Below are 27,663 nucleotides of genomic sequence, written 5' to 3' on the forward strand. Positions count from 1 at the left end.
TGGAAAGGACATCAATTCATTTCAATTAGACCAATGTAACTGAGGAAAAAGACAAACAAACTTTTGCTTTTTCTATCCCACAAACAGATATGGAATTGACTTCAGTGAATTATACTATTACACAAGACGGAAATACTCAAAATAGTATGGATAACAGAAACTGCATATCAAGAATCAGTCTGCCTCCAAGATGCAACCCATTCTTTCAGCACCTCCACGTTATTACTCATGTCCTCAATAGTATTGCTCTGCATGATCATTATGATGTCATGCGAGTAGCTTTCTTCTGCTTCTTCCCGCAACACTTGGAAGATCTCTGACTCCATATTGTTTTGGAGTTTCTGGCCCATATAGCCCCTGATACACTCACATAAGAACAAATCAGGGTAAGGACACTTGCATCAATATGATTAAAAGTAACAAGGACCTGAAATGGACACCAAAAGGAAAAGAATTAACAATCTCTATACACACAGACCTAGACGTTGAAACAAGAACTTCTCATAAAACCCACGAGTTTCCCACAGGGCAGCCCTTGAAGACCATTTCTAGTAAAGGAATGAACGACATTTTGTAGAAATAACAAGGTTTGAGGGCCTTGAAAAGATTCCAAAATTTTGAAAGACCAGGCTTGCCCCTAAACCTTGGCAGGCCTTGAAGACCATTTCTAGTGAAGGAATGAACGACATTTTGTAGAAATAACAAGGTTTAAGGGCCTTGAAAAGATTCCAAAACTTTGAAAGACCAAGCTTGCCCCTAAACCTTGAAGCCCAGTACTTGCCCCTACCAATCCGTGTGGTGTAGGAAAAGAAAGGCACCTCATCTATCATCTCAGCAAGGCCGCCCCTAGAGGGCCAAAACCACTCCCCAGTGTCCCACTGGACCTCCCTCAGGGGTCTACCCTCCCATAGCCAGAGGCACCATCTAGAGGCGTCCTGCTTTGAGATACTGGGAGGATTGATGTGCCACTCCTTCCCCAAGCGTCCTACCACTCTGATCATCTGCCAGTGTATCCCATCAAGACTCCCATCCATCTCAAGGTCACTCCCAATGAGGAGCTGCAGTAGGCCTCCAAGTCCTACACAGAAGAAGCCGGGGTCCGTGATGTCGCGCTACATCAAAATCCTCAAGGGAACACCAGTATGGAAAAATTGCCCCAGCCATCTACTCTCTCCAAAGTGAAGTCCTTTCCACTAGGACTCGGGAATGGCTAAGTCGATCTCGCCCATCCGCTGCCCTGTCCCTCTCAGATGCGCTAGGGTGTCAAGCCACGTCTCTGCCTCCATAGGTAGTCTGCTCCAGTGACCAAAAGACCCTGTTGGACCATTGTTCCACTGTGCCCAACCAATGTGAGTCCGCTGCCCAAGCATACACCCCTCCTAATCTCTAACCTCTAGGTGTCACATAAGGGGCTGACGCTCAAACTCCTCTCTGCATCTGGGCGGAGCACGGATGAGACCCCCTGCTAGTCTCTGCCAAACCCTGTGAAGACTCCTCATTAGGGGGGAGCCCTTCCTCGTAAGGGGGGCCTCTAAGAAGATCCATCTATGTGAAGACTGCCACTGTCCTCCAGTGCGTGGGGTGTTCCTCAGAAGCCCTCTTTGTAAGAGGAGCTTCCAAGGCTCGGCACCTGGGGTGAGACCACAAACCACTAGCTTGCCTAGAAGGGCCTTGCTCTACATCTCCGGATCAATGATACCCAAGCCTCCCAGTGCCTATGGCATGATCATCGTCTGCCAAGCTACTTGGGCCCTAGTGTTCCTCATGCCGTCTGAACCGGCCCAGAGGAAGTTCCGTACCAACCGTCGGAGCTGCCCAATGCATCCTCTGTGAAAGCACCAACAGGAGGCAATATACCAAGCAGTTGCAAGAAGGACCTGGTTTGCCACTAAGGCGCGACCTGCGAGGGAGAGTTTGGCCGAGCTCCAATAGAGAAGCTTGCTCATAAGGGGGGCCTCTGAGAAGATCCATCTATGTGAAGACTGCCACTGTCCTCCAGTGCGTGGGGTGTTCCTCAGAAGCCCTCTCTATAAGAGGAGCTTCCAAGGCTCGGCACTTGGGGTGAGACCACGAACCACTAGCTTGCCTAGAAGGGCCTTGCTCTGCATCTCCGGATCAATGATACCCAAGCCTCTTGGTTGTGGCGATAATATCATCCGCTCCAGCAGTTGCTCCACCTCCACCTCCAACCGCAGTTAACACATCAGTTCCAGCAGAAGTAGATGCAACAGGTTGTTCCAGAGGCATCCACAGGCCATAGACCAGTAGCAGCCCTCAGTCCATCAACAGCAGATGAAGCCCCCCAAACTCTAGAGTGATCCTCCTCTCATGAGAGCCTCGTGGCAACTGAAAGACATGGTATGAGAATGTACATACAACTTATAAAATATTATTATAGTTTTGAAATCAACCCAAAGTCGATTTTTATTTAAAGATATGATGCTAAGAATGTGTTAAAGGCCATGGTATTAATTTAGACATGCTTTTGGAGTTTTGAAATCAAGAGTATGTATGAAATAATGATACTAAAAAAAACTCAATTTTTGAATTTTAAAATCTAAGCTCGATTTGCACTTCAAATATTTGATATGTGATATGATCCGGAGGAGTAAGCAAAGCCAATGGTGATAAAAATAGAGAGCAATAGTAGTTAGAACTTAGCATAAAGTCTTTTAAGCATCTCTCTCTCTCTCTCTCTCTCTCTCTCTCTCTCTCTCTCTCTTCTCATTGACGATGGTGCAGCACATAACTTCATTTCAAACAAGTTAGTGCAAGAATCAAACATAGTCACCAAAGACAGGGCAAAGAACAAGAGCCAATCAAGGCATTCAAACAGTTTGAAAGAAAGGTTTATCCTATCATCCTCAAGATGAGAGCCCATATCCAAAGTTTTTTTCATCATTTGCCTTCTATGCTTGCCCAATATAATCATGGATGACTTCCGTTGGATGTCTTGGCACAAGCAAACCAATCCTCAAAAGGGATTACATGAAGGATATTTTTACAATCCAGCACAAAGGTCAAGACCACAGGTTGCAACTAAAGATTCAAGGGATAACAAAGTCATTCACAAACTTCAAAGTCGTTAGGAACTTTCTTTTTTTACATTCCACACTAAAAGCCTGATCCTTTTATACAGCAAAGACTAGGCTTCCCTAAACAATTACTAGCAAAGACCATAAAATTCATGGAGTCCTTGCATGCGAGACATAGAACCACCTACGTCTTATCGAAAAGCGCACCTATTGGTTAGCCGGTCGTAAAGAATGGAGTTGTCTGTTTGCAAAACCACTACTTTATCAAACCATCTCTCAGGAAAAAGCTCACAGCCATGGTGATCAACTATGTTCCCTCCTTCCTTCATCACATCTTCCAGCTCATCGCATAGCTGCAAAACAATACAAAATGTCGTAGAGTGGCACGTCACGGGGTAAAGCGCAGGTACAGATGGCCAGTTTAACCCTTCCACTTTTGAAACATGTTATGTGTGTCACATAACTGGGACCCAAAAGTTCAAATATTTTCAAACAAGGCACATGCGCAGGCAGCTGAAGAAAATAAGTAAAATGATGGCACATACATTGGCAATAAACCGGAAATTCAATGAAAGCATCACAGACATAACCCAAAAGGCACGTTTCAATGTACGCAGGGTACAGACTTACCAGGTCTTCGTTAAGAATGTAGCACTGAAGCTCCGAATCCCAACCGTCGTGAAGGTGCTTCGCCTTGACGAGCTCTCCAACATCGATATGACGAAGATTTGTGACACCGGCCAAAAGCGAGCAAGTGGAGGTTTTCCCGGTGCCTGGAGTTCCCGTCACCAAAATATTGGGCTTCTGACGCGCAACCATCCTGCTAAGTGCCTCACAAATTCGTACTCTGACCCTTCTGGACAAGCTTCAATCCTAAAGCTAACAAATTACGTGTACTGCTGACTGCAGTGGCTCGCGTAAATCCGTTGCTGCAACAATTCCAAGAAGCTCCTCTTCGTTCTCAAAGGCCACAGTCCTTCAATCACAGGATCTAGAGCCTTGCCAAAAGAATATTTTGTCCGAGAATATTCCATTTCATTTTTTGGCCTACTACAAGGGAAAGGAAATTACCTTTTTATTTAATTCATTTTGTTTTTTGGCCTGCCCATAGGAAGACCTTAGTGAAATGTGTGATAAAAAAGGATTTTAAAGACATTTTTTAGCACTGCCTTCCACGCAAAGCTATCGTTTCACTTTTCTTCATTTTTTGCCACGTGGCCTTGTACTATTTTGGTTCTCTCTCTCTCTCTCTCTCTTTGCAAATCATTCAACCTTTCCTATACACCGCCTTCCATCACAGGTGTTGCAAATTAATCATTCATTCATCTTGACAGTTGTTTTCCTTTGACAGAACCAATTGAAGGCAGTGCTCACGAGTACTTGTACTCACTTGTTTTATTTTAAGGTGATCGGTCCACGTAGGCTTTTGTAAGGGCTTTCAATACATGCATTTAGTGATCTCTCTCTCTCTCTCTCTCTCTCTCTCTCTCTCTCTTCTTCTTCTTCTCTGTGGGCAGGCCACATGAATGAAATTCATCTTGTTTCAAATGGGATGTTTGAAAGGGATTTCTTTTTCTTTTCCCCTCTCAAGAGCACGTTCCCACTCCACCCGTCCATGGCTTTGCACCCTCAGGTGTCCAACAGAGCATTGGAATGCTCTGTTGGACACGGGCTTGTTCTCTACTTGACTGAGTGTCTTGGGGCTACGTGTCATTTTGTATTATCTTCCTCTAACATTTGTTTGGCGATCACGTTGGGTTTACCTCGGTTTCTCTCTCTTAGCTGGGTCACTTTGTACATGTCTTTTCTTTCTATGTGCACAAGGCCGTACCTCCAGTGCCTTCGTCCATCACAGAGTTCCCGACAGCCATCCGACAACCTTCTTCCTTATGGAACCAATTGATCCTGTTGTGACTAGGCTCGAGAGCTCCCTCTCTTCAAAAAAGCTACCTTATCGAGCCAGAGCAAAGCGGGGCTTTACTACTCATCCATGCAGTATTGCTGAATGGGCTCTCTCAACACGCATTTCCAACTGGCTCCCAGCTCCTCCTACAAGGCCTCTACTCCTTCCGTGCTCTCGGTTGACAGCCACGCCTCCAGCATCACGAGTTGAAAGCCGTGAAGGAGAACAATTTTTTTTAATTGCAGCTCCTCCAAGCCTTCACCTAAGCTCCGACCTCTCGCACGCACCAATCGAGATGCCTCCACAAGCGCATCTTTGCCATAGCCCACGCATGCTCCATCGCCTTCACAAACTCCACGTCATCACGTCTGGCCACCTGCATACAGACCAAGCATAAGGTTATCTTTACCTTGGTCCAAAATTTGACATGTGGAGGATAAACACTCACCATGGTTAGTTCCAACCAGCCTTGGGACTGGTCAATGGTAATCTTTATGACATGTGGCAGATAAGATTTGACCCCAATTGAGTGGTGCAGTCAGGTTGGCCTTGAGTCATCCTTCTGAATAGGGTTGGTTACATAACCCAAGGTCAACTTAACCTCGGGTCAAGTTAACCCTCGATTGGGTCACCATAGTAAGGTGTGGTTAGAAGTATGACACGTGGCACCCTTATCCTCACTACCACACATCATTGCCACCTCACCTACCACCTCAGCACTGCCACATGGTAGTCCCTTGGCAGTCACAGTTACCCCTTGTCAGGCACTGCATGTGAATCCTTGTGCCATCTCATCACACAATGCCCCAGAGGCACACCTTTCCACAGGCATTGCTTCTGCATGTGACCCCCTGAGTGCCACATCATCATTAAGCACATTTGCACCCCTTTTGCCCCTCCACCTAGATCAAGTCATATCTCTTGATCCAGGAAGAATTTGAGGGCATTGCGAAAAGAAAAATCGCTCTACGTGCTCATCACATCACATGCACATTTTGGCATAATTTTCACAACAAATCCACTTCTTTCACGCACATTAGCCTCTACATCAATGCATTTGACCCAGCACATAAAAAGAACCAAAGAAAAAGAAATTATTTATTGTTATTTTCTTCGATCGATGGTTGGTCTAGGTCTAAATCAAAGTAGACTAGATCGCCATTTTGAATTTCTCCCATTTGCCAATATAAGCCATGCCCAAAATTCTTGACTAGTTCCTACTCGGAGTCAGCAGTCCCTATGCTCACATGCGGTTTCACACTCGTTACATTTTCTGAAACCCTACCATCTTCGAATCAACGAGCAGTCTTTACTGGTATTGGCACATTGTATCAGTGGGCAGATTGCAAACTATTGCACATTTGCACTTCACATTGCCACCATTGTAAAGCCTTTAATCAGGCTATTTTCTGGCGTTTGTGCACATCATTTTGAGCCTTGTAAAGTCTCTTGGCTATTTCTGGCATCATTTGCCATAAGCCTTGTAATTCAAATTGGATTATATATTACAATTTTACCTTCATCGACAGTTCAGATTTCAATTGGCACAATTAGTGTTTTGTAGTTGATTCAGATAGTGCTTTTCACGACGCTTTGAGTACATTTGTTGCACCATGTCTACGACTAGCAACCTCAATCTGGAGGCATCTGCTAAGCTAGACAACTCCAATTATGGCACATGGAAATATCGAATGGAGACCATTCTTGTACTTCATGACAAATGGGAGTATGTCGATGGATCTACTCCTAGACCACTAGATGATCTAGCTAGCAGCAGCTCTACTCCACCTGTTGTCACGGCACTAGCAATGGGATCTCTAGCTACACCAATAATTTCTGCACCTGTAGCAAATCCTACCGTTGCCCGATCACATGTAGAATGGGACAAGAAAGACAAGTATGCATATCATCTGATCAAGCAGAATGTACAAGATGTCATGCTAGGATAGCTCAACACAATCAAGACATCAAAAGAAGCATGGGATATGTTCACAGCTCTCTACGAGTCCAAGAACACTTCCAAGATTCTCACACTGAGAAACCAAATCAACCAGAGTTTCTGCAATAGCAGTGAAGCTGGTCATGCTTATGTACTCAGAATAAAAGATTACAACAATCAACTTGCACCAAGAGGAGAGACTATGAATCCCACAGAAATGGTTCAAGTCATCCTGAATGGACTAGGAGAGAGAGACGAGAATCTAGTCCAGAGTATTGCCATTCAATAGCAAATTCCGACACTAGAAGAACTTTAGTCAGTTTTACTTGGTGAAGAACTTAGGACTCAGGCCATTCATGCATGCAAAGGTCATTCCAATGATCAAGCATTCACATCTTTAGATAGAAGCATAGGCAGAGGTAGATGTAAAGGTAGATTATTCCAGCGAAGTGGTCATCATCAGCAACAAAATCAGCATGAAAGTCAAAATCAGCATCAACATCATCCTTAGCAACATTAGAATTAGCAAAGAGGAAATCATTCCAACCGAGGAAGATTCCAAGGATGAGGGAAGGCATCCACCAACATGTCAAATATTCAATGCAACTACTGTCATAAGTTTGGACACTATGAAAGAGATTGCCGTAAGAAGCAGTCCGACCAAGGTGGTCAATCTAGCAGCAATCAAGGGAATTCCCGTGAAAGAGGAAATCATCATGGTGGACATTCTAATGTTCCTGGCAAACGAAGAAATGCAGAAGGTTGATACACACTGATTGCAATTCAAAAGAGGATTTCAACTATCAAGTCAACCAAGCAGATCAAGATCCTTGGTACATTGACAGCGGTGCATCATCTCATATGACAAAGCATCTGGAATGGTTCACAGAGATGAAACCATTAGAAGGTCATAAGAATGTCATCTACACGGCAGATAATATACTGAATCTAGTTCAAGGGACATGCATTATCCCTATGAACAATTTCACTGGTACAAAAGGATTGGTGAAAGATGTACTCATTGTTCCGAAGCTCAACAAGAACCTCTTGTCAGTAGGTCAAATGATGGAACACAACTATTGAGTCATCTTTGATGGAGATGAATGCACTATCAGAGATATCCAAACGATTTTAGCTAGTAGGAAAAGCAATCAAGGAAGGATGCTTGTTTAGAATACTAGCCACAGTACTAGATTTGCATGCCATGTTAGCTCAACCGCAACATATGCCACTATCCATAAAATGGCACAAGATATATGGACATGTCAATTCCAAGAGCTTGATAGAGCTCAGGAATTAGAATATGGCACTTGGGATTCCTAAGCTATAGTTTCTTGGAAAAGTTTGTGGCTTTGGCAAACAAAAGCGAACCAACTTTGGCAGAAGCACCCCTTGAGCTAGAGGTATTCTTGATTTGATTCACACAGATGTATGGGGTTATGCCCAAACCCGTGGCATCAATGGTTTCATTTACTACTTGACTTTCATCGACGACTACATCAGATATTGTTGGGTCTACTTTTTGAAAGAGAAATCTAAAGTCTTTTCAGATTTTCAAGAATTCAAAGGCATGGTAGAAAACCAGACAAGCAGAAAGATCAAAGTCATGAGATCAGACAAAGGAGGTGAATACATGTCTTCAACATTCATGAACTTTTTCAGAAGTCACGGCATTCAAAGACAATTCAGTTGTGTAGATACTCCTCAACAGAATGCAAGAGCTAAAAGGAAGAATGGTACTTTAGCAGACAGTGCTAGAGTAGTGCTCAATGAGAAGCATCTTCCGAATCAGTATTAGGCAAAAGCAATAGCCACTGCAAACTATTTGGTTAATCGGTTTCTAACCCAACCAATATAGGGGTATGACACCTTATAAAGCATTAATTGGACACAAGCCACACATTAGGCATCTCCGCATATTTGGCTGCACAGCATATGTCCACATACATGATCACCATCACAAGAAATTGGATGCAAAGTCACGCAAATGCATCATGGTTGGCTACAGTAAAGACAACAAAGCATACAAGTTGTATGATCCCATCAATCACAAGGTAATTATCTCCAAAGATGTAATCTTCGATGAGGAATCAAAATGGAAAACCTCAAATACATAGGAGATAGAAACCCGTTTACACAGTCATCTACAGAAAAGGTTGATGAAGAAGAGCAAGAATTTCCAAAAGCACCCCGAGAAGAACCACAGCAACTCAGACGGTCTACTAGGGAAAGCAGACCTCCAGCTAGATTGACATATGCCCAGGTTGAAACCACCAACTATGCTCTTATGACTACCGTCATGGCTACAGAAGAGCCAATGTACTTTGAAGACACAGTTGACAAGATAGAATGGCAATTTGCTATGAATGAAGAAATGGAAGCTTTGTACAAGAACAATACTTGGGAATTATGCGACCTTCCACCAGGAAAGAAGGCCATAGCAAACAAATGGGTATACAAAGTAAAGTACAATCCAGATGGAAGCATTGAAAGATACAAAGCCAGACTAGTTGCAAAAGGATTTGCACAGCAGTACGGTCAAGACTATGATGAGACTTATGCTCCAGTAGCAAAGATGGATTTCATACGGTTCTTGATATCACTGGCGACACTTAGTAGATGGAATGTATACCAGCTCAATGTCAAGAATGCATTTCTCAGTGGTTATCTAGACGAGGAAGTCTACATGCAACAACCAGCAGGTTCCGTTGAACCAGGAAAGTTGCCATCTCAAGAAAAGTCTGTACGGCTTAAAGCAAGCACCCAAAAGTTGGTACATCAGAATCGACAAGTATTTTGCTAATCTGGGATACATGAAATCCAATGCAGATCATACTCTCTACTACAAAGTTCAAGGGGAAGACATTCCTATTGCACTTTTGTACATAGATGATTTGATTGTGACTGGAAGCAAAAATAGCTTTATCAAAAAGTTGAAACAAGACTTATCTGCAGAGTTCGACATGAAAGATCTTGGACTTATGCACTATTGTCTTGGTATTGAGTTCTAGAGAGATTCAGACAGCACCTTTATGAGTCAGTTGAAATATGTTGACAGTCTCCTGAAGGAGTTTCATATGGCAAATTGCAAGATTGTAGCCACTCCCATGGAATAGAGTTTCAAACTTACTATTTGACTATCACATGGCCAGATATTTGCTATGCAGTAAGTTCACTAGCACATTTTATGGCAAATTTAAAACAATCTCACTGGAATGCAGCCAAAAGAGTCTCGAGATACATCAAAGGTACAAGACAGTTTGGGATAGAATACAGAGGAAGTCATCCAAGGTTGCATGGATACTGTGATAGTCACTATGTTGGAGATCATGAGACCAAGAGATCGACACAGGGATATGCAGTTTTCCTTGGTCAAGGTGCTATATCATGGTTGTCAAACAAATAGCCAACTGTTTCTTTGTCTTCAATTGAAGCAAAATATAGAGCACTCACTACCACAGGTGCATGTGAGGCTATATGGCTTAGAAGAGTATTGTCAGAAACATACAACTTTGATGAATCAAAGCCAACAACAATATATTGTGATAATCAATCGGCTCAAGCATTGGCCAAGAATCCAGTATATCACTCTAGGACAAAGCACATTGATGTCAGAGAGCACTTCATCGGAGAAAGAGTGTTACTTGGTGACATCACACGACAGCATTGTGATAGCAAAGAGAATGTTGTAGACATCTTTACCAAACCACTCGGTAAAGAGCTTTTCGAGAAACATCGACAAGCTCTTGGTTTGACTCAGAGGAAGGACATTCCCATTAAAGGGGTGTGATGGAATGTAATGCTCCGTCCTTCTTCGATTCCCAAGAATCATCATCTTGAGGGAAGGCCTATTGCATGATGTTGATCTTGAGGGAAGGTGTTGAGAGACCACGCTCAACATCATGTGATTACAAGTGCGTAGCACTAACACATATAGAGTGCTATAAAGGAAAGGGTTAGATGCACTAACCCTAACCCTAAATGGGTTTGTATAAATTCTACATTTTCAACTAAATCTAGTGTACAATTAGTCATTTGTGGTGTGCTCTCTAGCTGTGCCCTCTCTTCTCATCTCCACTCTTCTCCTCTCCCCTCTTCATATTTTGTCAAAGCCAATGAGAAGTAGAGCGATGCAACCACTCACTACTACGAGGAAAACCAACACCCCAAATGAGCAAGACTAAGTCACAACAACTCAAGTGTCACCTACATGGCAATGAGCACACAAATGAACTATCAACCCACACTTTGATCCACCAACAACTATTAACCAAAGATGGCGATCATCACAGAAGAATTCATAAACCATGATCCCCTAGGACCAACTAGGCAATCTATGAGCAACTACTGTGGGAGTACTTAGGAAGAACGAATCGAAGGGAGAACAACCCAACAATGTTTTTTCAGATTTTGTTTTGTAGAAGGTTTAATGGTGACCTCTAGGAGTGGCTTCTTGCACCTGGGCCCGTTTTGGTTGGGCTTTGATGAGCTAGAAAACATGGCAAAAGCACACCTAAAGTTCCACTACTATCTTTCGCACTTATACAACACTAATTTTAGCTTTGTGGGATGTATAATGATCAAATCATAAGCAAAACAAATTGGGATCTACTCAACTTCGATGAAGTGCATTAGGATTCCTAGAAGACTAGTACTTTTACTGCTGGAAATTAGGCATTGTAAAAAGCATGATTTGAGTGGCTACCATACTTCCTTCTCAACAGGAGGAGCTTGGAGAGAGAGTTGATTAGGAATTAGAATGGAAAACCTCACCTACACAGGAGATAGAATCATTGACTTCACAATCATCTATAGAACAGGTTGATGAAGAAGAGCAAGAATTGCCAACAACACCCCAAGCAGAGCCATAGCAACTCAGACGGTCTACTAGGGAAAGCAGACCACCAGCCAGATTGACATATGCTCAGAAAGGCAAAGCAATTCAAGTGGAAACCACCAACTATGCTCTTACGACTACCATCATGGCTACAGAAGAGCCAGTGTACTTCGAAGATGCAGTAGACAAGTTAGAATGGCAAATTGCTATGAATGAAGAAATGGATGCTTTGTATAAGAATAATACTTGGGAATCATGCAACCTTCCACTAGGAAAGAAGGCCATAGCAAACAAATGGGTATACAAAGTGAAGTACAATCCAGATGGAAGTATTCAGAGATACAAAGACAGACTAGTTGCAAAAGGATTTGCACAGCAATATGGTCATGACTATGATGAGACTTATGCTCCAGTAGCAAAGATGGATTCCATACAGTTCTTGATATCACTAGTGATACTCAGTAGATGGAATGTGTATCAGCTCGATGTCAAGAATGCATTTCTCAATGGTTATCTAGATGAGGAAGTCTACATGCAACAACCAGTTGGTTATGTTGAACCAAGAAAGGAGAATAAGGTTTGCCATCTCAAGAAAAGTCTCTACGGCTTAAAGCAAGCACCTAGAAGTTGGTATAGCAGAATCAACAAATATTTTGCTGATCTAGGATACATGAAGTCCAATGCAGATCATACTCTCTACTACAAAGTTCAAGAGGAAGACATTACTATTGCACTTTTGTACGTAGATGACCTGATTGTGATAGGAAGCAAGGATAGCTTCATCAGAAAACTGAAACAAGACTTATCTGCAGAGCTCAACATGAAAGATCTTGGACTTATGCACTATTGTCTTGGAATTGAGTTCTGGGGAGATTCAAATGGCACATTCATGAGTCAGCTCAAGTATGTTGATAGTCTCTTGAAGAAGTTTCATATGGCAGATTGCAAGATTGCAGCCACTCCCATGGAATAGAGTTTGAAACTTACGAAAGATTTAGAAAAGCCTACAGTCAATGACAAATACTACAGGCAGCTCATCGGATCTCTTAAATATCTGACAATCACATGGCTAGATATTTGTTATGTAGTAAGCTCACTAGCACATTTTATGGCAAATCCAAAATAGTCTCACTGGAATGCAGCCAAAAGAGTCTTGAGATACATCAGAGGTACAAGACAATTTGGGATAGAATACAGAGGAAGTCATCCACGGTTGCATGGATACTGTGACAGTGACTATGTCGGAGATCATGAGATCGGGAGATCGACACAGGGATATGCATTTTTCCTTGGTCAAGGTGCTATATCATGGTTGTCAAACAAACAGCCAACTATTTCTTTGTCTTCGACTGAAGCAAAATATAGAGCACTCACTATAGGTGCATGTGAGGCTATATGGCTCAGAAGACTATTGTCAGAAATAGATTACTTTGATGAGTCAAAGCCAACAACAATATATTGTGATAATCAATCAGCTCAAGCATTGGCCAAAAATCCAGTATATCACTCCACGACAAAGCACATTGATGTCAGAGAGCACTTCATCAGAGAAAGAGTGTTACTTGGTGACATCACATTGTAGCATTGTGATAGCAAAGAGAATGTTGCAGACATCTTTACCAAACCAATCGGTAAAGAGCTTTTCAAGAAACACCGATTAGCTCTTGGTTTGACGTAGAGGAAGGACATTCCCATTAAAGGGGTGTGATGGAATGTAATGCTCAGTCCTTCTTCGATTCCCCAGAATCATCATCTTGAGGGAAGGCCTACTTCATGATGTTGATCTTGAGGGAAGGTGTTGAGAGTTCACGCTCAGCATCATGTGATCATGTGTGCATAGAACCATCACATGATCATATGTGCATAGCACTAACCTTATAGAGTGATATAAACGAAAGGGTAAGATCCCCTAACCCTAACCCTAACCCTAAAAGGGTTTGTATATATTCTATTTTTTCAACTAAATCTAGTGTATAGTTAGTCATTTGTGGTGTGCTCTCTAGCTGTGCCCTCTCTCCTCATCTCCACTCTTCTCCTCTCCCCTCTTCATATTTTGTCAAACAATGGATGGAGGATGCCGCCTCCATGGGAATTTAAGGTTTTAGAAGGAGGTTATGGGATGTAGACTCTATACTACTAAACTTCCCTACAGGTTTGGAGATCGAGGGACATGTTGGGATTCCCACATGGAATAAGCTTACTGAACCCCAAAGAGTGGGAGCTTCATTTGATTGAGAGACATTTATCCATGTTGGTCTCTACACAATCCAAAGGTACCTCTAGGGTGGGACCTGTTTTGTAGGGGACCTCTTGGACAAGAGTCCCTCCACATTTTGGGGGGACCTCTTGGGTATCTACACAAGTGGGGGAACCTCATGACTCCCTACACAAAGTGGGGGAACCTCTTGAATCCCTACAAAAAGTGGGGGGACCTTTTGAGTCGACCTCAAAAAGCCTTTGTGGAGGGACCTCAAAAAGCGTAGGCTTTAGTATTTCTCACTCTAGTTTTAGTCATTCTCTCTCTAACTCCTAATTTTGCAAGTATGATTGGATCTTTTCTAGGGAGGACTTCAACTATCCTCATCCTTTAAGATTCATCATATCATATTTCAAGCTCAAGATATTATGTGGAGCCTTGCCACTATACACACACAATGATCTCATTGCCATTGCTCTAGATTGCACTTATAGTCCTTGTTGCCATAGGGTTAACAAATCTCATTGACCGATTTGATTACCCATCTTAGGTTATAGTTGAGTTTTGTAGACAATGTTGTGCTGTGATCGTTTTTACCCAATGAGTATGGTAAAAACGACATCGGTGATAGATGGATCGAGCTAGTTTTTCGATCTTTTCCTTGGAATCCATGAACACCATAGATTATTTGATTAGTTTTTAAGAAACCATTGTGAACCACTTCTTCAAACAAATGCACATACCATCCTTGAAGAGATATGGCTCTTTGAAAGAGGTGACTGGTTGTTTGAGCATCTACTTGCTATTTAGTGCTCCCCTCGAGTGTTTTGTCATAACTACCTCACATCTATGATGCATGGTTTTGTCCAAGGCTCTGCAGGGTGTTTTTTGGTTGGTCCATTTGACTTTGGAGTATCTATTGATTATTAGCCAATTACGAGGAGCATCTTCCTTATTTGGATCATGCTGATTGGCATCCCATCGGTAGTAATGGGGTACCACATCAAATGTGGGATGCATTTCGAAAGGAAGATGGAGCTTGCAAATTTTCAAGGAGGTACTTTTCAAGGAGATGCTTTTCTTTGAGTAGTTTGGATCTATGCCAAGCAGGTTGTGACTCCAATTTTTTGCTTATGTCTAGAGTTATTTGCACTCGGAAAAAGTGCATGGAAATCCTGGAGAGACCTAGTCCTCCTCTTGATTGCATATCTGGGTATTTGTTCCAAAAATCACCTATGGGATTCCTAGGCATTGGAATCTTGCCTGTATCCTTATTCAACTCCCAAGTGGGTGTGAAATTTGGATTATCCAATTCATGAAGCTCATTGATGGAATCATTGATGGTGCCTTTCATTGGAAATTAAATCGGGATCTAAGGAATATGTGGTCGTGGGGGAGAGGAAGATTCTTGGATTAGGCGATAGTGTCAAGAGGCATAAGTGAGGAGGCATGGCAAGGAGTATGACTTAGCATGGATTTGAGGAAAGGAACGGAGGATGTTACTAGAGTTAGGAAGGGATATGAGAAGATAAAAAAAGAGAGTGGCAAGATAGGGGAGATTAGATTGAAGGTAGACCACATATTCCTCGGGTAGATCTTTGTCACTTTTGGGAGGTGTTGTTAGCTTCAATGTAGAATTTGCCTTGGAATTGTATCACAGGGAAGTTGACAGGTTGTCTTCCCTTTGCGGCTAGATGTATGGGTCCTATGAAATCAATCCCCCATTTTTCAAATGGTTGCTGAGCAATATAACTATTGTTAGGGGGTTGATATCCTTGTGCTGGCGTTTGATTGCTCTTTGGCATACATTACATTGTTTGACATAGTTGTAAGCATCTGCCCAAAGGTCTGCCACCAATATTCTACCAAGAGGATTGTTGTTGCTATTGCTTCCCCTTCAAAGTTTCCTCCTGATATGCCTTCATGATTTCATGGAGGCATATTAGGAGGACACTTTGATTGGCATGATTTCATGTGGCATAACACAACTTCTGAGAATCTGGTCATTGCCATCTTGTGTAACTAACTTGCAAAAATTAGTTGGTAGGGGGTAGCTTTAATAATTTCCTTACCTCCACTGGTCTCAGTTCAAGGGGTGGTCTTCCTATCATTAAATACCCAATGATGTTTGCACACCATTCAAGGACAACATCAATTTGAAACAAAGCAGCATTTAGCAAGTCATTTTCTATTCCTTTTGGCTCCTCTCTTGTCATTAATCATGACGTATGACCTGCAATGTAGTGCTAGGGTCCTTTCTTTACCACTATCTTGAAGTTGAATTCTTGGAGTAGTATAAGCCGTCTGGTGATCCTATCAGTGGTACATGGTCAATTCATAAGATAGAATAGGGCTTGATGATCCATATAAAATACATTGTCAATGGCCAATAAATAATCTCAGAATTTCTTCACACTATAGAACATTGGTAGGGCTTCTCTTTCAGTGGTAGTGTAATTGACCTCCGTGTCATTTAAATACTTGCTTGCAAAGTGGACTGGGAAGTCTTTATTATACTTGCTAGGTTGACATAGCAGACTCCCTATTGCATATTTGGAACCATCTATATGCACATGGAATTCAATGTCCCAATTTGTAGCCATCAATATGAGACTTGTGATCCTTTTGTGATCACTCTACACTTGAGGGTTTCAAATTATTATTCGCATTCTTCTATCCAGATTAAATTCACCAGTAGCTTATAGAGGGGTCTTGAAATCATGGCATACCTAAATACAAACCTTCTATAGTATCTAGCATGGCCATTTAATACTTGGACACCCATAGCATTTTGTGGGGGGAAAAGCTACATGATGATCTTGATTTTGTCTACGTCAGTAGCAATCCCATGTCAAGAGACTATGTGTCCCAAGACTACTCCATGTGTGACCAAGAATTGACATTTGAGAAGTTTAAGGAGATTCCATACTCCTTTATTTCTTTAGTACATCTTCATGGCATTTTAAGTGATCCTTTTTGCATGAGTGTATGCATAAGTCATTGAGGAACACTTGTAGGAACTTGTTGAAAATTCATTGAAGGCGGTGTACATGACCCTTTTAAAAGTGGATAGAGCATCGCATAAGCCAAATGGTGTGACTCTTTATAAAAAGATGCCATTTTGTAGCAAAGGATGTCTTTGCCTGATCCTGAAGTGCAATTTGTACTTGATTGTACTGGCTAAACCCATCCAAGAAGCTGCATAGTTCTGACCTTGGTACCCATTCCAAAAATGTCTCTGGCAATGGTAGAGGGTAGTGATCTCTTATTGTGGCTGCATTAACGTTGTATGATTCACACATATTCTCATCTTCTTGTTTTTCTTTGGGACAATTATGATTGGTGCACCCAGTCAGTGTGCTTAATCTCATAAATGAAATTGACATCCAATAAATTTTGTAGTTCGTCATAGACATGGGTACCATACTTTGGATTTTTCCTATAGGGTCCACATACCTGGGACATAACTTAGGCTTGGATCCTTCGCTAATTGGTATGGTGTCTACTTCAACTTGAGGGAAGATCCCTTTCATGTCCTTATAGGACCAAGCCATGCAATACCTATATTCCATGAGCAACACTTTTAGTTCTTTTATTCCTCTTTAGTGAGTTGCTCGCCGATGTACACAAGCCTTTCCTCTTCTCCTTCCGAGGCAAGATCCAATTTTTTATTCTTGGTTGGTCCCTCATAAATTGACGTTTCCCCTAGTCCTTTTGTTTCCTTGATCTTTGATTCCCTAATTCTTCTAGGCATGGCTATTGTTGTGTTTCCCCTTGTATAATTTTTGAAATAGTTAGGTACTTACCTAAGGCTTTCATAGCATTGTGAGGTGCTAGCCTGCTGACTATAATTTTTAAAATAGTCAGGTACTTACTTAAGGCTTTCATAGCATTGTGAGGTGTTAGCCTGGCGCTTGAATAATTCGCAATCTACCTTTCGATGTCCGGGTTGATTGCAATAAAAACATAGGAACGTCCGTTCCCCTGCTGGTTCATCCGCACCTGTTCCAACCGTTCTCGGCCGCCAAGGTCTTTTCGCCGGTACGGCTGGTACCGCGGCTGGTGCTGCGGCTGGTGCCGCAACTATCGCCGCCACCGCTGGTGTCGGGGCTATTCGTGCGTTATAGCGGCAGATCTCCGTGGTATGCGTCGCTGTTTGGCAAATCGCACACCACCGCTCATTCAAACCGCATTCCTCTGCTAAGTGTCCTGCATTCCGGCACCGATTACACCAAGTATCCTTACGAACTTTTGAAGAGGACCCTATTCCACTATCCCGGCTTTTGGCTCCGGCAGCAGATCCTTCCGGAAATAACTTCCCTGCCGCTTTTCCAGCCTTCCGCCTCATGGAACGTTTGTCCTCCTCCTCATCCGACTGATCCGACTCCTCCTCATTATCGGTATCGGAGTCTCCCTCAGCCTCCTCATACTTCACTTTTCCTTTCCTTCCCTTGGAAGTAAACAGAACTTGTTCCGCCCTCACCGCTGCTTGGACGACTTCTTCCAATGAAAGAGCTTCCAGATCCAACGATGCCAGGGACCTTTTCAATCCTTTATTCAGCCCCTCCATGAAGTAAGCATTTTGGATGGGAACTGCCGGGGTAGTGGCTGCATCGAGGCGGCGGATCAACGACCGAAACCTGGCCGCATACGCCTCCACTTCTTGGTTCTTCTGTTCTAGTTTCCCCAGTTTGGCCAGGACATGAACACGGGTCTTGTCCTCCCGAAACCGGAGCAAAAAGGCATCCCGCAGTAGATCAAACGTGGCGAAATGGGTAGCTCCATATTGCGCGATCCATACTGCCGCCTGCTTCTGCAGTGTCGGGATGAAAGTCGCCATCTTCATAAGATCTGTCGCCTGCACTGGTGGAGCCGTATTCACCATCCATGCCATCTCAAATGACAGTATATGTGCATCCGCATCCTCCTTATCCCGTCCCGAAAACTTGGGGTACTTCACCGTCATCCTGGGTACCAGTGGTGGAATAGCCGCACTACTTACCGCCGGAACTCCACCCCCGCCTCCGCCTCCACCGCCTCCACCTCCCCTACCGGGATCTGGTGACGGACCTGGGGCTCCGCTTCCTGCAGGCACACCACCCCTCCGTCTCCTGGGACTCGGTGGTGGGGAATTCCGCAACGGTGACGCTTCGTCTTCCGGAGGAGTACCTGTTAAATCGAACGGGCTACTGCGTCCGGAGGATTCGCCTTCCTCCTGAACACCGGAAACGACTGGACCTTCCTCTCCTGGGATCAGCGGAGGTATGTCAGAGCGGCTACTACTCTCACTATCCGTGAAGAAGCCGAAGAGAAGATCACGTTGAGCCACATATCTGTCATGCCGTTCCTCGCGGGTTGTACGTGCCGATACTGGAGTTGCAGGCTCCCGAGGCCGTTCCGGAGAGCGCGATGTTCCCCCTGGCTCACTCCCAGCGTCATTCATGCGCTAGTCCACGCACTGAGGAATCAGAGTATTACAGATGGGGAGCATCCAACCTCTCCGGGGTATCCACCGCGACAAACATGGAAATCTTCCGTGGTCGCCAAAGTGTTAGCCCTCTCTACTCTGAAGACTAACTCGAAACGCACTACTGCGACAGATTTACATGCGTAATCGTACTTCAGAACTGCGTATGAAAATTCATAGAGTAGAACAGTGATCGACAGAATCATTCATGATAAAACAATAAGGTAGATGCAATAGAATATCTGTATTACACTTCTCCGAGCAGTACAACACCGTACTCTCTGATACATAACAATGTTCCTCTTCTGATCACACTGATCCTTGCTCCGATCCTCATCAATGAGCCCCCTGAATGATCGCTCTCCTCTCTTTTATCTAACCAGCACACATAACTCCTTCACGGTTGCCGTGACGGTTGCTGTGATGGTTGCCGTGATGGTTGCCGTGATGGTTGCCGTGCCTCTTCAGTTCTCCGCCTGGTCCTAGAACTTCCGTCTTTTCATATCTCACTATAAACTAGATACAACGTATTAATGATAATAATCTAATGATCTAAGGACTCCCCCCCTAGTTCCTCTTTGCTGTTGCTGCTTTTGCCCTTAACAAAGACATCTCAGAGGGAGTGCAGGGAGGATCTTGCAGATTGAGGCAACCCTTCCAGTGGATTGGGTAGACATAGATGATATGCCTCTCACTTGCTCGACTTGGGCAGGTGCTTTTACGAGAGGAGGTGTTTCTTCAGGTTTTGGCCTTTCGAGATGCACATGGGGATGCCTTGGTTTTTAATGTGCATGATGGTGGCGGATTGTTCAGGTCCACGAAGGACATCTTGCTTGAGTCTGCCTTTCAGCCTATTAGGGTTGTAGGTGCAAGGATCATATTCAGAGTGGTTTCTTGACCCAGACCCTCGGCTTCTCTCCACTGGATCTTGGAGACTTTGGCTCTATGGGGGAGTTCCCATTAGGTATTCGCAATGGGGCCCTGGAGAGTGGGAGTGGATTGACACAGGGCATTGAGAGAAGAGCATCCCCTTCTTTCGCTACACGGTCAGTAATGCCAGGAGATTCCAACTCAGTAGTAGAGGTTGGAGACCTTACAGAGTTCCTCATTGGGAGGCATTTGATATCACTGCGGATTTGCAGAGGTGCTTCTAGAGGAGACTCTGGAAATCCCACAGGAATAGAAAGATTACTCTTTTCTTTTGGCTTTCTATCCATGGTGGGATTGCAGTGAACCTTTGGAGGTCCAGATTCGGAGCCGACCCTACTTGTCCTTGTTGCCTCTCTGCTTTGGAGACGATTCAACATTGCTTATGGGATTGTAGACAGGCGAGGATGATTTGGACGAGGGTAGCCAAGATTTTCAGTCACTTTGTGCACTCCCCATTCTTTATGACATGGGGCTTAGTGGCTTGGCTTTCTCTTATTGGGCCTCAGGTCTTTTATGAGAGACATGACTCTTCTTTGGCCATTTCGATTCAACGTCATCAAGTTGAGTCCTGTTCTTTGGATATGGTACCACACCTTCCTTTTGCAGCTGTACATGCCTCTGTGGATACCTCTTGGGAGGTACTGGCGAGCTTAGCAGCCTGGCATATCTGGAGAGCCAGATGCACAGAGGCATTGGAGGGAACTCGGTTCATCCCTTGCACATATTGGCTAGTATCTGGATAGACACCATACATACTTTGATGGCTGTATGGACAAGCATGCAGGGAGACTCCCGTGCAGCCTCAGCTAGGAGGGCTTCTTTCTTCAGGGAATGGAAGGATTCTCCTTTCTTCTCTAAGACTCTTACAAGGTTGAGGTGGCATTTTCAGCCTCAGCCTTGGTTGTTTTCCACCTCATTTTGAGGGGGTTTATTTATCCTCATGGTTTCATGATGTATTCCGCTTTGAGCTTGCTCTCGCGGGTTTTTTCTCTTACCTAATAGAAGTCTCTTTCTTGGAAAAAAAAGAAAATGATATGTCCAAATGCAAGTAAGTTGGAAAATTCATCCCATATTCAATGCAGCAGAACTTAGTAATGACCTGCAAGTTGGCCAAGCACATGAAGAAGAGAGCCAACATGGTAGTCCTTCAACAAGCAAAGATAAATAGCCCTCAACATCAATGAATGTGCTTGAAGAGGATGAAGAAGATGAGGAGAAAAGATTACACACATGCATGCACGTGCTTGCACATGCATGAATAGGCGCACACATGTAATTACATAAAGTACTTAATCAAAAGGATGGATAAAGACATCAATGAAGGCACTTGGATGTTCAAAAATGAGTTGAAGGATAAAAAATAGCCTTTCCTATGGATAAAGCATCAAAGGAGAGAATGGAGCTAGGTTGAGAAAAACCAGAGAGCTTGTTTGCAACAATCCATCTCCAATTAGGAGATTGGAATCTTTTAAACAAGGAGAGTTTGATGCAAGAGCATATATGCTCAAGGCAAGCACATTGGTGCTTGGTGGTAAACTAGAGATTAATGAAGCCACTAACCTCATGAAGAGGAAGGACATGTGGCAGGCCCAGTTGTATCGTAGAAGAAACGATGGACAAAGTTTATGTTTGGCATTTATCTATGGCAACAAGTGGCCCATCTGGAACTTCTTAGTCCTCTCTATATGTTTACCCTATAGAAAACATGTTGATTTAAAGTCGGAAATGTTACATGCAACCATAGGATAATAATTCGAAAATAGTCTTGATGGTGATGGAGCCTTGCATATACTTTTCAATGTAGAAACTAATAAAGATTGAACTTGTCATGGCCCAACTCGATTTGTTCACCCACTTTATATCCCTAATTTCCAGGAAATCATAGGTACATGGGGTGCAAACCACACTAACAATACATAGTAACGATTATAAACTATCAAACAAATGTGATTAAAGGACCCATGTAACATAGCACATGCATATTATAAAAAGACACAAGTTTTACATTGATCTTGTGGAAACTTGAAGGGGGGTTGTGATGAGACTAAGTAGGTGGGATATAGAAGAGTTTGGGCAAGAAAAGGCCAGATATTATCATGTTACAGGAGATCAAATTGTGGGTAGGAGGCACTTTTTTCAGAACGGATTCTTGAAATTACTAGGTCTTTCTGAACTCTACGAGGTTCATGTTGGGTTGCCCTTAAGGATGAACAGAACATGGAGAAGCAATGAACTTTACAGAAATTAGGAAGGCATATGTTTTTCATTAGAGGTGGTTGTGAAGGATTGGAATATATATGCACCGAATGCTTCTAGGGAAAGGGCCACATTGCAATTTTTTCTATAAGGATGCCTTCAAGGATTGCACTGCCATATTGGGGGTGACTGGAATGAGGACAAATTCGATAGAAGAAAGGACCGACTGTAAGTCCGGCAAGATACTTGGTTGAATTGTTGATTGAATGTATAGGCTTTGAGGAAGAAGCTAGGTTGAAGAAGTTTGCATGCAACAATAGATAGACATGAGCATTTTCATTTATCCAAAATTGACAGATTTCAGGTTAAGGGTGCGTTGGTGGATGGTGGATGAGGGCATTGTTCAAGGATGAGACAATCATGAACACTTCTGTTTCTAATCACTTTCATAATGTGCGGTTGTTCGGTTGTTTGTCTTGTTTGAGATGGTTAATCACAAGACCTCCATTAAACTTAATGCTAGCCTACCAAAGAATGACAAATTCTGTGTGGGATTCATAAAACGTGGAAAGATGGGCAGAGTGATCTTTCATTGTGAGAGAATTGTAGCATGCACTACAGCCCAGGTGGCCTGTTAGATGAATTTTATAAACACTTTGGGTTACTCAAGGACGATTCATGTGATATGGTCAAAGTATGTATGTTATTAAGGTGAGATGGCGGATGAGGCAAATGCTAGTCGGGTCAAAATTGGTTCCAAAGAAGCCAAATAGGCTTAAGACGAGTGATTGGTATTAACAAGGTGTTACATAAATCTATGGCCTCAAATCGAGAGTCGATTATGGTAGGGATTGACTTGGATACATGGACTAAATTATATGAGATTACATTCTCAAGGTACTATATGACATTTGGCTTGGGGAAGTCTTTGGGAATAGTGAGAGCTTCATTTTGTCACTGCATCTTCCATAGCTATGTGGAAGGAGATTTTTGCTAAGGTCAACTAGGTACTGGTATCCGTTGGGTTACAGCCCAGTTATTGAGGTGATTAGGAGGATTTGAAAGACACATGAATGTTATAGAGCAGAAAATAATTTAGGGTAATGTTTTGTTCTTTTGTAACTTTAGTTTAACTTATTGTTACCAAAGGCTGATAAACAAGCTAATCAATTAGAGAAGCAAATTCTTTCCTAGAATCCTGTAACTACTGATTGACTTTTTTGGCACTCACATATGATTATTTTTAGTCTATATATGTGTGTATACATGTATGCATGTATGTATATACAATGTTTATGCTTCAGGAAATCCATGATAGTCTCTCTCTCTCTCTCTCTCTCTCTCTCTTTGACTGAATAATTTCCAATTCTTTTGGGATCAACTTGGGTAGGAGGGCACTCATGCATGTACACATCTATAAATAGATAAGTACAAGTGAAGCTCTTGATAATGTACAGAAGTGACAAAGTGTCCATACTTAAATGCAACACCAGATGCATATGCATTTATTGCTCATTGTTTGCTTGTTAAAGTCAAAAACTGATCCAATACACGTATGTCCTCCGTGAAAAAGGATGGAGGCATTGAAACACTAAAGGTGGAATGAATCTGAAACCATAGAAGCAGGAAAGCATTATAGACTTATACCAGTACCATTTCTTCCAATCACCCCCCCCCCCCCCCCCCCCCCGGCCCGCACCGCCACACACCCCTTCCTAGTCCACCCCAGAAACATGTATGCCAGTGCAAATCGTTCTCCATGAATCATTCTGTTTAGGTATGTTATGTCAGACAATCCGCTTGACGTACAAGCAATTTCTGCTAAGGCCTGGAAGTACCCAGATAGCCTAACTTTGGAGAAAGAAAGCCCCAGGTTGATATGAACAGTGGTTAACATCAATATGAGCAATTAAATTTGTGTGTGGTATGGGTAGCCATTTACATTGTATGAGAAGCCATCATAAACGTATGAGCAGTCAAACATTAGCATCCATTAACAGTAAGTACTAGGCAAATTTATTGCTTCTCGTGGCAAATCAGCCACCAAATTGACGATGTCCACCTATAGGGACCTTATCTTCTATATGCATTGCAGTTTAGACAAAAAACACATGAAATATTGAGGAAAAAGAGATTAACTCTTCTTGTGTGGATAGTTTGTACTACTGTATGGACAGTTGTCTTGTTTATTGCAGTCCAGCAAGTCAAGGACTTCGATAATTCCAAACAATCCCAAAGAAAGGACGACAGATAGGAAGGATGATGTAGCTATAGCAGATATGGGCTGAGATGTAGACACTTGAGAACTAGATCACCTGTCTGTTAATAAGCACTCAAGCAAAAGAAAGAAGGCAATCAACCCTTATAAATGAAAAACATGTGTGGATTGTTAAGTCTTGGGTTCCATGCATGTTACACCTCAGATTCATCTCAAGTTCATACAGCCTAGAACCTTGATTTTCTCGTTTCAGTCAATGACCCTGCATCTCAGAGCTTCATCATCACGATTCTTCCAATGTAATTTCGGCACATTGTGTTGGACATGGAAGCGAGACTAGGCAAGAGAATGGAGCCGAAGCAAGCTGGAATCAAATTGCGCAACACAAAAGAACTACAAGTGTAACAAGCGAAGACTTGCTGTGCAGAAAGATAGATGAATATAAAAGGCAAACTCAAGCATGAGAGACATGAGACATTTACCTAATAGTACACTGCTTTATTTGTACATGGTTGCCAAATCGGCATACAGAACTGTGCTGAGACCACTCCCCTAACTATGACATGCGGGAGATGGAACTATGCTGCAGAAATAGGACACCCAAACCTCGCACCTATGCTGGCTGGAAGCGCTGTTGGAGGCTGGGAGCTGAGTCTTGAACTGAGGAAGCTGAGTGAGTGAAAACGGGGGCAGAAGACCCCTTATATAGGGCTGGGAACCAGCCAACCTTGGGCCAGCACAACTGACTGGCTGGTCGGTTTTGGCCGACCAGGCTGCTGGCCCTTGCCTATAAAACCAGGCCCTTTTGGGCCAATTCAAGCAGGCTAGACAACCAGTTGTCACTTGCACCTCCTATGCTGGCTGGAAGTGCTGCTGGAGGCTGGGAGCTGAGTCCTGAACTGAGGAAGCTGAGTGAGTAAAAAGGGGTGGCAGAAGGCCCCTTATATAGGCTGGGAACCAGCCAACCTAGCCCAGCACAACTGAGTGGATAGTCGGTTTTGGCCGACCAGGCTGTTGGCCCTTGCCTATAAAACCAGGCCCTTTGGGGCCATTTCAAGCAAGCTAGAGAGCCAGTTGTCACTGCCACTTGGGCTTGACCTTGGTGCATGTGACAACAAGGCTAGGGTAGTCATACAGACAAAACCCTAGGGTAGTCATACAGACAACAAGGCTGAGGTTATGGGTAAAAAACCTTAATAAAACGAAAAAGTGTCCCTAGCCCTTATTACATAACATTGGCCACTGCCTTCGGAAACATAAATATTTCTAACACCTCCCTACAGTGACAGTGTCACAATGTAAAAGGTAAACATCAATCACCAAATGGATATAAGTTTAAAGCTTTGTGAAAAGCCTCAAACTTTGGACGAGTAATGCTATTACATAACATTGGCCACTGCCTTCGGAAACATAAATATTTCTAACACCCCCCTCCAGTGATAGTGTCACAATGTAAAAGGTATACATCAATCACCAAATGGATATAAGTTTAAAGCTTTGTGAAAAGCCTCAAACTTTGGACGAGTAATGCCTTGGTGTGGTGCCACATTTTGCTGTGTAGGGCAAGAGACCAAGCTGATGTCCCGTGCATGTAGCCACTCCCTGACATAATGATTATGAATTTCAATGTCTTTTATATGAGCATGAAATACAAGATTCTGCACAATCCAATGGCACTATGGCTGTCAACGAGAATTGGAGTAATTGCAAGCCTGTTGGGGCATTCAATGATGTGATGACCAGGCTTTTTGCAATAATGGCACTTCCCTTTCTTGAAAGGCATTGCGGCATCCTTTTTATCTTTCCCACTCGCAGGTCCAAAACCACTGCTAGAGGCATGCCTTGGCTGAACTTTCTTTTTGCCCTTATTCTTGGCTGAAAAAACACGCTCCCCACTACGAGAACATGAAGCCATATTCTTTCGCCTCTGCTCCTCCTACAAACAAGAGTGCTACCAACTCTTCAGAAGTGAGACGCTTTTGATTCCCTCGCGTCGAAAAGTTGAGAGATGTCTGAAAAAAAAGTTAAGACTCCAGTAAGAGTTCAAAGTAGTGGTAACAAGCTGTGAGTCTAGAATGACCTTATCAATATTCAAGAGTGGCTCGCACAAGTCTTGATCCTGGTGACATGGTCCTGCATAGAGTCACTCTCATGCATATGCACAATATCAAGCTCTCTGCTCAAATATGAGACTCCGCCTCAGTACGAGCTTAATACATATTTTTCAAAATATCCTTGGCGGCTTTAGAAGTCCAGCAGGACCTAACATGCGGGATAATAAACCTCTCCACATTTATGAAATCAAAGATAATGCTTGGGCATCATGTGTATTTCACCTCTTTTGCTCAAGAGTAACACTTGCAGGTGCTTGCACTTGATTAACTGGAGCAACGTGTTGTTGCCCTTGTTGGAATATGAAGCCAAAGTGAGTAAAAAATGTGTGTTCTAGTGTGAGTTCTAGTCTAGTGTGTCCTATGGATGCCACATGTCATATTGGGAGTTATCCCATATGCATAGGTGTTCATATGTGTGTGTGTGCTCTTATATAAGAGCTGTACTTGTCTAGTGCATAGTTACCGCGGAACGGGAACGTTCCGGGAACGTCGGATGCTAGAACGGGAGCAGGAACGGGAACGGGGGAGCGGATTGGGAACGTCGGGGAACGCCACATCATATGACATGTCAGCATATGACATAAAATGACAAAACATTTAAAATATCCAAGATTAAACTTTAAAGTCTTAAACATTAAAAATTTAAAGACTCCAGAGTCCAGACTCCAAATGGAAACTGAAAAGAAAGTACATTGCATGAGGATATATAATAGCTGAAAATACAAAAAGCTGGCTGCTGAGTACAATTTACATATGACAAAAGTATCAAGTATGACAAGTACAAAACTAGCCTCAAGGGCCAAGGTAACTGGTGAGTCAAAGACTAG

General features: G+C 43.0%; 1 protein-coding gene across 1 annotated transcript; it reads right to left on the reverse strand.

Moving 5' to 3' along the window:
* On the reverse strand, positions 1–4,129 carry AAK6 (P-loop containing nucleoside triphosphate hydrolases superfamily protein). Its single transcript, XM_087390790.1, has 3 exons — positions 3,666–4,129; positions 3,243–3,388; positions 1–357 (listed from the first exon to the last, which is right to left on the reverse strand). Exons 1-3 carry the CDS (start codon positions 3,852–3,854, stop codon positions 168–170), a joined length of 525 nt encoding a protein of 174 aa, XP_087246916.1. The 5' UTR covers positions 3,855–4,129; the 3' UTR covers positions 1–167.
* Positions 4,130–27,663: the final 23,534 nt, after the last annotated feature.

This window comes from Dipteris shenzhenensis, chromosome 19 (assembly GCF_047967505.1).
Source record: "Dipteris shenzhenensis isolate YYH24624 ecotype China chromosome 19, Dip_SZ_1.0, whole genome shotgun sequence".
Lineage (NCBI taxonomy): Eukaryota > Viridiplantae > Streptophyta > Polypodiopsida > Gleicheniales > Dipteridaceae > Dipteris > Dipteris shenzhenensis.

What these genes read in the sequence shown, in the direction of transcription:
- AAK6 (XM_087390790.1), bottom strand. Translation starts at nt 3,854, where the DNA reads ATGGTTGCGCGTCAGAAGCCCAATATTTTGGTGACGGGAACTCCAGGC. An exon ending in ACATTCTTAACGAAGACCTG is followed by an intron (nt 3,389 to 3,665) that starts GTAAGTCTGTAC and finishes ATTGTTTTGCAG; the next exon opens with CTATGCGATGAGCTGGAAGA. An exon ending in TACGACCGGCTAACCAATAG is followed by an intron (nt 358 to 3,242) that starts GTGCGCTTTTCG and finishes TGAGTGTATCAG; the next exon opens with GGGCTATATGGGCCAGAAAC.